Source organism: Hippichthys cyanospilos, chromosome 4 (assembly GCF_059441005.1).
Source record: "Hippichthys cyanospilos isolate Australia breed blue-spotted pipefish chromosome 4, RoL_Hcya_1.0, whole genome shotgun sequence".
NCBI classification, from domain to species: Eukaryota; Metazoa; Chordata; class Actinopteri; order Syngnathiformes; family Syngnathidae; genus Hippichthys; species Hippichthys cyanospilos.
In genome coordinates this window covers 4,443,183-4,457,052 of record NC_142372.1, presented here as the reverse complement: position 1 = coordinate 4,457,052, position 13,870 = coordinate 4,443,183, and the positions used below count along the sequence as shown (strand labels likewise).

Here is a 13,870-nt window from a genome sequence, read left to right as displayed (position 1 = left end):
CTTGCTGTCATATCACATTTCTACCAAGATCAACACACCACCATTAAAAAAAGTAACATTTAATTCCTGACGAAGGACACAAAGAGAATGCTATTCACCTAATTGTATGATAGGCTACAAATCTCCAGCGTTAGCGCTAGCGGCTAGCTACGTATGTCGTGCATTCAAACAGACATTGAGAAATCTAGATCAAGATCAAGGTTTGGTGGAACCGTTGCAACACGTAAACTCCTTGAGGTGTCTTCCTTTTGGACACTGACCATGTTCATGACGGTGAGGACGTAGGTAGTGACGTTCTCCCGCCCGTGTTTCTCCAGCATCTTCTTGTCAGCCACCACCAGGGTCTCCACATTCAGACTTCCCACCCGGTTGGAGTCAATAGGTGAGCGCTTCGGCCTTCCCGGGCCGTCTTCGTCAAGCGTGGTGAACTCATCCGGCATCAGGAAAGGGTCCTCAGAAGGAGGCTTGGGAGTGTCTGCGAGGTGAGGAGATTTTTGCTTCATTCAGCCAGAAAATTAGAGTAAAGAAAGTAATGGAAAATTAATACCGTAGTTTCACAAATATAGGGCGCACCCTTAATTTTGGGCTCAAATTCTGTGATTTTTTTTTATGTTACCTTGTATAGGTTGCCCCAACAGTTTGGTGACAATATGAAAATTAAAGCAAAACAGAACAAATCTCATCTTTGTAAATTCTTCATCTTTATTAGTGTGTATCAGATTTCAGGCATTGTGAGCGGGCAGTGAACGCAACACCAGTGTAACAATGAATGCGCTTATTGCCGTTGTTTTTCTTTTTCTTCCCGACGCAGCTCGAGTTTATTTTGCCGTAAATATCCAAAGTTGTGCACCATCCGTGTTCCGGCAATTTTATGATGCGTATATGCAAAAAGGCCGCGATTAATAAACGAGTCAAATGGAATATTTTTCTAGTTGCATACCTTGCCACTTTTTATTGAATTAACTGGAGACATCATAATTTGTACGCGATCCTCTCCATTTTAGCAATATTACTGCATCTGTGAACAAGGATGGACTCGTACGTCGGTTCAGTCTGCTCACCTCTTTTATTGAAAATAATGCTGTAACAACCACAGCTCACTGCTGTTAGCTGCAACAGGCACCGAATCCTAAGCCAACTGCCGTCCGTCCTCTCGCTTGTCCCGTTACGGTAGTTATTGTAAGTAAGAATACTGCCGGTTTAAAAATGCACACCGCACCAAAATGCGTCAAAACTCGGTTATGCGGCTGACAGATCAATTTTCCTCGAATGGCGTAGAATTAAAAAAAAAATCTCATCTTTAAATTGCCGTTTTGGGAAAAAAAGTGTCTTATATTTGTGAAATTGCGATATTCAGCAAGCATCAGCATAAATTTCTACTGTTTATTGTGACCACCCTTTCAGTTTGTGTACATGAGAATTCTTTGTGAAGATAAAACAGATAAGTGTTCAAAACTGAAGCACTTGTTTGTTTTGCGCGTGGAAAAGAATCTTCCCTTGATTATGTTTCAGCGCACTCTCTTACAGTCCACTAGACTGCTCAGTTAGATTTGTACCTATTTAAAGTTCCAAATACACAGAAATCTGAAAAGACAATTTGTTTTTCTGAATATTTGACTGATCTTGCCTAAATCCTGAAAATTCCAAGCATCTTTGTAGTTTCACAAAATTTTAGTTCGGAGAGGAAAATAAAGTTCCCTTACATACATTGCTTGCGGCGTCCACAAAAGTGCGGTCTTTCCGTGGCCCCATTTTGGTCATCCTGATGTTGGTGTGGATCCTGGTGGGGTTGTTGGTCCTGGTGCTGCGCGGACAGACGGAAACCCGGTGGAACGCCAGTTTGTTCTCGGACCATGTGTTCGGCGGAGCGTTTGTAGATGACATGCGGCTGGTGACCCTCGGGTGCACTGTAGTTGTGACGTTCGGCCAGATGATGAGGTAGAGGCGAGATCAAGTATTCGTGCTCGGACACACGAATCAAACCTGACTGGGACACAAATACAATGCATACAATTAATTACCTCCGCCAGAGTTCTGTCATGAAATGCTCCTGGCCAATGACCGTGGAGATTATGTGCTGTTTTTGGATCTAACTGCTGTGGCGGATACGTTGGACCTCAGTATTGTGTTGGCTCGATTACAGCAATCGGAGGGTGTTCCTGATAGTGCATTTGTGTGGTTTAGATCCTGTTTTGGTGACAGAACGTTTTGAGTCAGCCTTGGTTTTTCAGTCCGACTGTGGTGTGGTGTCCTACAGGGTTCGAGTTTAGGCCCCTTGCAGTTTTCATTGCGCTTGTTGCCCTTGCTTTCGATCTCAAAGAAAAGTTGTATTTCTTTTCACTGCTATTCGGTTGAATATCAGATTTAACAGTATGTGCCGCTGAGCAAAAAGGATACTTTTTCATTAAAGTCACTTTAGTTTAACTCTACAGCACAAATAAAGGAAACCACAGAAGAAAACTCTCAAATACAATTTTATGTAATATCAGTGTGTTTTTTTTGTAGCAGGTAGCAAAAAATGACTTCAAATTTGGCATCGTATTATGCAAAAAATGTCACTTTAATTAAGAGTGCCCATCAATTCATTACAGTTGTTAAAGTGTTTTTTTTTATTGTGATAATCTAGTTTTCAACATTATGCCATTAAAATGGAAGATGTGAGAGTTGTTCCCATGAATGGTAAATTTAACTTAGAAAACACGCTACAGAACCTTTGATAAATGAACAGATCTACTTTTTTTGTTGTTGTTTATCAATGTATATCAATGTGAAATTAAAAACAAATGACTTCGATTAATTAATTACAAATTAATTCATTAAATACATTTATTATGGCAGCAATTTATTGTCTACTCCCACTAATTCCCATCAGAATAGTCGGCACACACCGTAAGATGTAAACACACGCATCAACCCACTGACCCAGTGACCTTTGACCTTAGTGTGAGTGTGTGTATGCGTGTTTGGCTATCAGTGTGTGCGAATGTGTCTAACACAGCAGACTAGCAGGTTGCAAAATAAACAGAAGGCCGACAAAAGAGAAGCTGGTGTTGTCAAAACATGACTGGGCTCGCTGTGGAGCGGACGCTTTGAGCCTGAGTCTTTCTAATTTGTGTGGAACGTAAACTTCCTCTAGCCCAGTGCGCTGATACGTTATGATTGAACAAGATTTTTCACAACATAAGAATAATTAATGCAACCAAAAAAATGGATAACCGTGCACGTTATACGTCATCATATATCTGAAAGGAAAGTGTTTATCGCATCAAGTTCTCCAGATCAAATCAATGATGCAGCGCCTTGAATTAGAAATCAAAAGTGAATGGTAAAATCAGAGAGGTCAGGGCGCTTTCATCAGCCGCCGTCTGAAATTTTTACGACCTCGTCAAACGATATCGCTGTCATCCTCACTCAGAAACTTTCCCCTCACCCTCAAGCGGCGCTATGTGACTTTTTTTTTTCAAAGGGATTGGCTTTGTGAAGCCTAATATATCACCGCATTGCTTGTCTGTGTTTTTCACCGCATTTCATTTCATTTCCACCATACAAAGGTGCAATTACCGACTTTCAACTTTTAAAACGTCAAAAGTAACTTGTTAAACCTGTCTATCTCTTTCTTGCAGAAATCAAAGCGTCTTAAGTGCGTCTAGACTAGTTGACGATTCAATAATGACTAGGTTAAGATTAAAAGAAAATTGCATTAGAAAATTATTGGAAACTATTAAAACAAATAATGATTTAAAGCCCTTTCCTAATGAGGGCAGAACGTTGGCGGGGTATCGGTTCTTTTGATCCTGTCAGGTTTTGTTCAAGATGGCAAACATTGGCCAACATTCGCCAGATGTTTGCTTGTCCTGTTCTTCTCCCAACGAAATTCCTCAGCTGACACTCGACAACGTTTGCCAGATGGTCTTGTCACAAGGAAATGTAGGAAAGTTTTAAATTTCCATCCAAGGCTGCAACCTTTTGCTAAACTTTCAGCACACGTTCATCTGTACTGCTTTTGTTACAAGAAAATTTTGGAAAATTCCTTGTGATGAGCATCGTATGACGTTCACCTAAGGTAATTGTGGCAAAGAAATTTGCTAAATTTCCTTGTACAGTAGAACAGTCTGGCGAACGGTGCAGCCTTGGCAAAACCCGACAAAATCACAAGACATTCATCTGTACAACACTTTTGCCAATTTAATTTTTGATATTTCTTAATGGTGAATGTCTGGCGATGTCTAGCAAAGGTTTCATATACATTTGTGACCTTAGTTGAACACTGACTAGATGGAAAGATCCACAATTTTTGCCGCCGCTCACCAACGTTTGCCAAATGATTGTGAGAATTTCACCTTTACTGCTCTAGTTGCAAGGAAATTTTGGAATTTTCATCCAAGCATTCATAAAAGTTTGCCAGTACTCCTCGTGTGTAATGAAATTTTAAAAATTGCTTTTACAAGGGGTGCGCAATCAAATGTTTAGCGACTGTCTAGTGAACATTTTGCGAATGGCTTTGCAACCACGGACAAACTATGATGACATCAAAAGATCCGCGACCTTCACTGGCACTCGCCAATCATCACCAGACAGTCACCAGAGGTTCACCCGTACCTTCCGCAAGCAAATTTAGAAATTTTCATCCAATTTTCTGTACATGTACGCATACTCACCAGACGTTTCCCTGAACTCATTTTAGTTTACAAGTTAAAAATTTTGAAAAGTTCTTCTTGACTAAAGTTTGGCGATGTCCAGCGAATGTTTCGCGAACGTTTATGACCTCGGACGAACCCCGACGAGATCAAAAGTGCTGCTACCTTCGCCGACACTCGCTAACTTTCACCCTCCAGTGACATAAGGTCTTAAATGCAACGTGAACGTTTCCTAAAATTACCTATTTTACCTATATTGAATGCACTAAATGATCTTTATTTGCTTGACAGCTGGTCCACATTTGTTTGGAGAGCTGCAAACACGAAGCCAGGAGCTAGCAAATAAAAGCTTCATCAGCTTCTTCTTTTATTTGAACGCACATCAATCTGCCCGGTCAATAACGACATCTTTTCTTCTACTGCACAAGGCCGCTCACTGAGTATCCGAAACTGGCCTCTTTATAAACTGCTTTTAAGGTTTCCTACCATGACATTATGACGCAAATGACTAAGTGCTTACACGCCATAAAGACAAGGGGGGAGGGGGGGGGGCCAGTGGGGAGCCGAGTGGCCAGAAGCCCCAAGCCGGTGATTACTGCACATCTGCGGGGAGTCATGTGACCAGAAGAATTATGGGTCTTGTAAGGGGAAGAAGCACAAGGTGGTAATATTATATTTAGAAGAGCAAGGAGACCGGCAGCAGTGCGAGACCATGTCTGACGTAAAATAAATACGGGATAATCAAATAAATGTGATCCGATAAAAGGTTGCGTTTTTCTTGGCAAAAATTGAAAACAACCATTCGCGCACTCAATCACACCTTAGGACAATTTATTATGTCCAATACGGCTGCCGTGCAATACAATTTAATCTCAAATACTTATTTTCATCTTCTTTTTACTTTTGGTGGTACTAAATCAATTAAGTCATAGAGTAAGAAATTACTTCAAGGTACCTCAAGTTCTAAAGTCATAAATTACTGAAGGTAATCGAGTATTTACCTAAAGTAATTGATTACCATCAGTACTTTACCTAAAGTAATTGATCACTTTAGTACTTGACTACCTAAAGTAATCAAGGCTGTAGCACTTATCTAAAGTAATTGATTACTTTAAGTGCTAAAGTCTGAAAGTAATCAACTACTTTATCAAGTAAAGTAATTGATCACTTCTGAAAAATTGATTCAAGTGACATATGTCTGTAATTTGTTGTTTCACTAACTCTTTATTATGCAGCAGTAAGATGCTAATTGTCATTAGCATGACGATGTCAAAATGTTAGCATTACGGCTGCAACGTCACTTACTGTCCTGTGTCGGAGTAGCTAGTCGCTAATAGCTAATAGCGACACAGACCTTTTGTGAGAAGTTTTGTGAGAACCCGCAAGAAGTTTTCTGAGCTTGTGGAGTACATCAACAGGCTAGCTAAGATAACGTTAGCGTGAGTATTTTTTGGTTTTGCCAACTCTGCAACTTTGAAACCTCTCCCGACAGGGCACTATAAATTCGACAAGCTTTTTCCACATGAGTGCATGACTATAATAAAGTACTGTACTTTATTTAACAATATGGCCAACAAATCCCATTATTACACTAGTGCAACACTAGTTGGTCCAGTTTTGATGTATGGCTCCTGTTAGCATCCACTTGAAGTCCTCCACACGGCCCATTAGTCTTGTGTGAGAAAGACGACAAAGGACACACACAAACACACGGCGTCCCTTAGCCATTCCAAGACCCCCCCCCACCCCACCCCCCCTCCCCTTTCAAGCTGGCATCTAACAGTGGGCACTACATCACTGTCAGCGTACGGACCACCAGGGATCGGCTCCGGACCTGAGGCAAGGGGGGGGCGTCCCAATTTGTTGGCCTCTACACAAAGTAGACAGGTACAAATGGGCCCAATGCTGGCTGGAGATCACTCACGATGTGTCATTTGAACGCAACGGAGGATCGGGAAGTGGGGGCATTATTGCGCAGCCAATTGATAAACATTACATTGCCGGTGCTATATTTACTCTGAAACTCCTGGAGATAGATCGAGATGAGTTACTGACAATCTGTATAAAACTTAAAAAGACATATAAGACCCTCTACGAACCAACTTGGTTTTGTGGCTCCCCGCAGTGTCAGCCTATTATTTAGGCAGATCATTTCAGAAAAATCACTGTGCTAAAAATCCGCAAGTGTTTGATGCAGTACTCCTCCGTGCCACAGGCGGCGATAGTCACTCTTACAACAACGATTTGCCACATCTAGTGGGTGGCTCACGACTGACCCCCGACATCGGCTTGGCGTGTAGAAGCCCTCATGCACAAGTGTTAAACTCAAGGCCCGGGGGCCAGATCCGGCCCGCAAAACGCCAATTATGCCTTTGAGTTTCCAACTAAAATACTAAACTTATCTTCAACTTATCTCCAACTTTAAAAAAGTTTGGTAAACAACAAAAAAAATTTGTTACTAATCCCATTTTTGAATAGTTTTTCTTTTTTTTTACTGCCGTTTGATTTCAAATCTAGGTAAATGTTTAAAGATCCTACTGTATTTTTCTTCCAATTTATTTGATTTTACATTGATAACGGCCCTCCGATAGAAACCATCGCAAAGCGGCCCGCGATAAAAATGAGTTTGACCCCCGTGCCCCAATGTTTTGTAAAAGAAACTCTGTAGAACAGAATTTGGCGCGTGAGCTTCATCTTCTAATTAATTTGCTCTTAATTTGAAAGGAAACCGTACTGTTCCTGTCATGGCATTAAAAAAAATCATTCAATTAGATTTGCTGACACCTTACGGAGGTCTGTTTGGGAACTGCTCTTCTACTACATGCCTAAATTCATTCACTATGGGGGCGGCGGGAAAAGCTACTTCACACCACAGGGAGTCGGGTCGGACGTAATTCAGACGGAGGCACGAGTGTGTGATCTTGTTCCTGGCGGAAGTCGCAACTTGCGGCATCGTGTCAACGACGGGAGCGGGGGAATGTGCTAAAAGAACAAAGGAATCAAATGATGCGCTTTCATCGGTTGAAACTGACATTTTTCAGGGGGATACTTTTACAATGCTGTTTCCAAAGGTGAATTCAATGAGGTTGCGCAATGTGTAAGTTTTGGAGGAGAAACTGTGACCCTAATATAAAACTTGGGATGTCACTTTTATTTGACTTTTTTGTTTATTTCGATATTTTTTTCTCATTAATTGTTGTTTCTGACTACACTGTGTTTGTTTCTGGAATTCTAATGCTTCTGTTGCACTGATAAAGAAAAAAAAAAGGGGGGGGGGGTTCAACATTTGAAGGCAACAAGCATTTTGATGTTCTAATTTAACAAAACTTTTTAAATTTGGGTAGTGTGGAAAAAATGTCATTTCCAGTATTCGCAAGAATAATGAAATAATGAAATAAAGTTAAAAAAAATTGTTTAAAAAAGTAGTTGAGCAGACTAAGAATTAAATACAACCCCCTCTCAAAAAAAGTCAGGCAACTGCCATGAAAAAAATTGGCTTTTTTCATTTAAAAAAAAAAATTCTGCACGACTTTTCCAACTTTGAAATGAGCTTGAATCTAAATGTTTTGTTTATTGACCAACCCAAATATTTTGAAAATAAATAATTTAAATTGTAAATGTTATTAAACAATTTTACAACACCAAGTTTGGCAATTAAACATAATATTTTAACTTTCACTATATGGTCTGTGAAAAATGGTTTGAAAATTTGAGTTTTTTTTTAAGTGTGGTTGTTTTTGTTCAATCCTTTTGCTGTTCTTTATATATACACATATATACGTATATCAGTGGTTCTTCACCTGGGTTCGATCGAACCCTAGTGGTTCGGTGAGTCGGTCTCAGGGATTCGGTGGAGCTTCCGGCGCAGAGGTCCACCATTCATTTCGTGCACCAGTAAAAAAATCATATTTGATTTTTTAGTAGGGTTCGGCGAATGAGTATATAAAACTGGTGGGGTTCGGTGCCTCCAACAAGGTTAAGAACCACTGACTTATATACTGTATATATATGAGATCAACCGAGACCGGACCCAGCACTTTTTACCAGGCCTTCTAGAAGGCGATGCGGCCCCCTCAATATCGAGAATTTGGGGGTCAGCTGGTTCAGCAACCCTAACATGAGAAAACCTCTTTTCCTCAAGAAGCAAGCCGTGTTGATGAATGGTCCTCCTCTCAGCGACAAGTTCACTTCCCTCAAGTACCCATCCTTTAAGGACACACAGAAAGTAATTACAAAGTGTGCGCAATTAACAAGGCTCTGCGGGATCAAATCCGTCCTCATCTAGCGCTGCTCTTAATTCCATCTCATTTGCTACTCTTCCATCTGTTTGACCCCGCCCCCCCGGCCCGAAGCTCTCCACCGTCGCGATGAGTCCTCCAGCCCCAGCTGACTTCCCCTCTTGAACGGACAACAGCGCCAAGAACGAGGTGCTCTTATTCTCTCGTTCTCCGCTTTTCATGCTCTCACCCCATTTTGTTGTCCCCCAAAGCCCTTTGACATGAAAAGTCCATCTTTGAAAAGAGACCATCCCACCTCCCTGGGAGCTTCCACGAGCGCACAATGGCTCCACATTATCCCCGCAAAACACTTTCTCTCCCTCGCGCTCTCTCGCTCGCCATTGATGATGTCATCCTCTTTTCTTCCCTCTCATGTGTCTTTCTTCCTCTGCCGCATTGTTTGTAATCCCACCTTAATCCCCCCTCAGGCGTCCTTGAATGAAGTCGCTCCTCATTTTGTACTTAATCCAAAAGATTCTTGGCAGGAGAGTTGCATAAATGTACGGCGGGATAGTACTTGGATAAGGAGACGGATTAGGATGTCATAATTAATTCAACTTTTGTTTTTAGGTCCGACGAACGAATCGACAAGTTGTCTGACCTTCAGTTGGCGTGGAGCTGCAATTGGGCTGCTAGCCGCCAACAGCATATATCCAGAAACAGCAGAAGTATAGCTGAGTGCAAAGTAGCTAACGTGAATATGCAGCGACTGCGTGACGATTTTCTGAATGAAAAATCAAGTCACTACAGTTTCGCTAAAAATCATCTCTAGTCAATCTAAGGACCGGTGATATAAGCTAAAGCTAATAGCTATCATGGTAACAGTTCAACCGTGCTAAACCAGTCAATGCACTAACCTATCTGTTTTTTTCTATTACCTCAAATTCCCACATTGTGACATTGAAAAGATGCTGACAGAACTGCCAATTGCAGCATTAGGCTAGTAAGATCACATTTCCCATGATTCTTTGATGCAGAAGCAGAAAATAGCACTTATTTACTTCTGTATCTTCTGGCACGCTTGAAACCAAGAACTCAGACTTCATGACTCAGTCCCATTTGTTGGGCTAATTCTTGTCGGTGTAACTCGAGAAGCATCAAAAAAATTTGAACGCAACAAGAAAAGCAGATTTACCAGCCCAGAGCACGTCGATATGGCTGCCGAGGAGGACGACAGGTCCCGGATAAATCCTTGATAGAGGCAGTCGTGGTACCCGTCGCCTCTGATTACCGTGGCGGCGCCGTCCGATCCCAGCGTCTGCACTGTGAAACCCGGGCCAACCACCGAGGACGGCTGCAAGTCCAGGTGCAAGTCCTGGCCGAAGACGGAGAGGCGGTAGTGCACGGACGACGACCGCAACGCAGACCTCCTGCTGCGGCGGCCCTGATGGCTCACGTCATGGCTCAGGTATTGTCCCTGAGCGTCCACCTCCACTGGGATGGTAAAAATGTAGTCTGAGGGGGAGAAGAACAGATAATCAAGGACAGTCTTTAGCGTTACTGCTGCTAAAACCAAGATCTATGTTCCTACATTGAGAAAATCAGTATGAGCAACTCAAGTTTAGCCTGCCGTATAAATGCAAAGCACCCAGCTGCAGCTACAGCTAATGATGGTAACGAAAGTGCTAATGTAGTGGGCCACAGCAAAAGTCTTTGCCAAACTAAACTTGGTAAAAAAGTGATCAGTAGAAACAGGAACTGTCTCCATTCAGTCATTTAAATCCAATAAACTCCTTTTGAGAAGGACACAAAGATCTCGCCAGCCTATATGGAGCAGTTTCTAGCCATTAATGTTGCTAGCATCTAGTTTGTGCTCACTTTTGCTAGTGCTGCCACGGGCAACAAACAAAACAATGTCAGGGTAAATAAGTCTCATTTTAATTGACATAATTAGCAATTGAACTTGATTTTTACGACAACATAGTGTTGTTGACATCGTTTGGACCGAGGTACTTAAACTAGTCGCGGATTCGTTTCAGCCCTTATCAACTTCCTTTTGGGATTCCGCTACTCCCTCGCCAGTAGCTGGGGCGAGACCACACACACGTGTTCATTATTTACCTAAAATAAAGTTTCAACTCCGAATACACAACAAAGTTTAGAATGAATAATAGTTAAGAAAAATAAATGCAAATGTTTTAAAATATCTCCGTAGTTTTCTTGAACAACCCAGACTAAAATCACTTTCGCCTATCACTTCAACTTACTTCCTTGACACCAATTCCAATTTGGGTAGCATCTTCAATCTCACTTTTCAGAGAGATCATATAATAACATAAATAGGTGATTTTTTTTTTCTTCAGAAAACAGCTTGAATTCCACTAATTTTCCATTCCAAAATGTTCTCACACCAAACACATTTGTTAAAGGACAAGAAGTGTATAAACAAACAAAGTGAAGCTATGCCCGCGGCTATCAGATGTAAAAATAATAATTCCGATGGATTTCCTCTCGTATATTATCTCTGTTAAGACTAATGATGATATTACTGATCTACTGCCTCCTTTAATCATACAGCTGACCCATAGACGACATACATAACACTAACTGTATGTCAGATGCAGTTCAGAAAGGGACAGGAAGCTAGCAAATATTTTACAGCTTTAATCCCCGTGCCTGTCATAGCAAGCCAATGTTTCAAATTACCAACTAGGACACTGTGAGGGGCCAACCAGGCCAAGAGGGAATCCCAGTGTGCCCAAAGCTTTTTTTTTGGACCTCGCCATGACCCGATTGACCCCGGCATTGTCATACTGCTCATTCGCTCGTTGATGATTCGAGCTATCCAGAAGGTTGTCATTTACAGTGAAATCTCTAAAAATCGAGAGGGATTCAACATTGGGAAATTTGGGGGGGAATTAGAAATCATGGAAATCTGTCACTGTATTAAAGTCGACCCCAATTTTTTTTGACATATTATGTTCTATGGAGCCCCAATTCTGTAAACACAGCATTCCTATATTGATGTTGCATTTGTGGAATATGAATTAAGATGCAAAAATCCACCTCAGTGTGGCCATTTTCTGTTGACTGAAAATGACTTGACAGAAAACAACCAATCACAACTAAGCTTGCAAACATGACAAGACAAAACCCAGGCAACTTGTGAAACTTGAACAATAAAACTACACTGTTTGTTGTAAAGGCTTAAATTGTTTTACTAATGAATCGCAAATTTTTCATTAATTAATCTTGATTAAACTCATTTATCAACAACTATTTTCTAAGATTGTTACAGATATTTACTTGAGTAAAATATTAGACTTTTTTTTGTTTAAAAAACAGTTCCTTTAACTCATTCAATCCCAAAGACATGTTTTATTTTTAAGAGTCAAAACATTAGGTCCCAGGTGTTTATTTATATATATTTTTTTATAATTTGTTTCAAGCGTTTGGCTTAAGAAGGGTCACAAATGGCCAGTACTAAATTAATTAAGTAATCAATTAAGGTCGTTGAGGATTATAGCAATTGATTACTTAATTAGGTAATGAAACACTAAGGTAAATGGTTACTTTAGGCAATTAAGTGCTTAAGTAATTAATTATTCTAAACAAGTAATGAAGTAATTAGATGGTACTTAATTACTACAGTAATCAATTACTTGAGGCAATAAAGTACGGTACTAAAGTAAAGTAATTGATTTATTTAGTGCTAAAGCAGTTAAATTAAGTAATGAAGTACTAAAATAATGTATTACGCTTGTTAATTAAGATAAAGTGATTATATTATGTTATGAATTACTCTAGGGTTAATTATTGTAACATTACAGCATTTAAACTTGGCTTTCCAAAACCAGTGAGCCATCGACAACTTTTTAAAGTAAAATTACAAAGAGATCCAAGTTTTCTGTCTTTATACAAGTGACCCGCCTCCAAATTTGGTAAAGTTAGCAGAGTTCACCTACCACAGGAAGTAAATACAACCGAGGAATATGTTTTATTTTATTTTTGAATTAATTTCCAAAGTTAATGCTTGAACATTGACAAACCTAGTTATTTTGTTATGTCCTAGTAATGAAGACTATTTTTAATTTTAATGATACCCCAAAAGTGACTTTGAATTCTTAATTTTATTTTGTGTTAACCAAACAAGCTTTGAGTCCAATCGAAACACCAATTTGTGCATTTCCCACGTGTATGCATGGAGTTAATTACCATTTCTAATTGTAAAGTTGAAGTCAACGAACGGAGCACTCACCATGATTCAAACCGTGGCCTTTGGAAGAAGACGAAGAGAAATAGTTGTCTGACACGCCGTGCAGGGATGCGTGCGTGCAGCATACGTGCAGCGTCTGCAAAAACATTTTTTTTTTAAATCAGCCAGGTACAGCAACAGGTGATGCATAAATGCGGATACATTTCGGAATCGACCTTGATGAGGCTCCAGGTCAGCAGGCTGGAGAGCAGCCGCACCCGGGCGCAGCCGACCAGCGGCATGGGAAGAGCCCAAATGATGAGAAGCAAACAGTCCATGGTGGCGGTCGTGATGGTATCGAGCTCACACCTACCGGCGGCTCCTAAAAGTGCGCACGAGATGTACAAGCGCGCCCGATATCGCCATCATCACGCAGTAGTGCGCGCGCACGGCGGACCCCCTCAGGTGAGGTCCACTCGTGTGAGTCAGGTAGTCCGAGTCCAACTGAGTGAGTGAGTGAGCCGGGCTGGGAGAATCGGCCGTGCGCATTTGGCACCAATCAGCTCGCGGGATCACGAGAGCACGCGTGGATAGCTGACTCGGAACGCCCACGCCGGGCCGTGCGCGCGCGGACACGCTCGAGCGGTGGCGTGCGCGTGGACCTCATGAGAGCCGTCAACGTGACACCACTTCAGGTGGAAAGTGCCCTGCATTTGGATTAAGACTAAATATAGTCGCAAATGCAACAGTGCCGGTATATGCAAGATTCGGTATAAAGTTGCTTTGCATACGTTCGAGCACGCGGATTATTGCTGAGTGTC

General features: G+C 41.2%; 1 protein-coding gene across 2 annotated transcripts in view; it reads right to left on the bottom strand.

Annotated features, from left to right (window-relative positions):
* The window catches only part of adamts18 (ADAM metallopeptidase with thrombospondin type 1 motif, 18), a 54,215-nt gene extending 40,607 nt beyond the window's left edge, over positions 1-13,608 (bottom strand). The window contains exons 1-5 of one of the 2 annotated variants that reach the window (XM_088413693.1): positions 13,286-13,608; positions 13,113-13,206; positions 10,050-10,369; positions 1,708-1,987; positions 261-475 (exon numbers count right to left, since the gene is read on the bottom strand). In XM_088413693.1, the coding sequence (XP_088269819.1) occupies positions 261-475; positions 1,708-1,987; positions 10,050-10,369; positions 13,113-13,206; positions 13,286-13,387 (1,011 nt within the window). In that variant the 5' untranslated portion in view covers positions 13,388-13,608. Of the gene's footprint in view, positions 1-260; positions 476-1,703; positions 1,988-10,049; positions 10,370-13,112; positions 13,207-13,285 lie in introns of those variants that run through there. The other variant, XM_088413694.1, reaches the window with a different exon arrangement.
* Between the last annotated feature and the right edge of the window lie 262 nt (positions 13,609-13,870).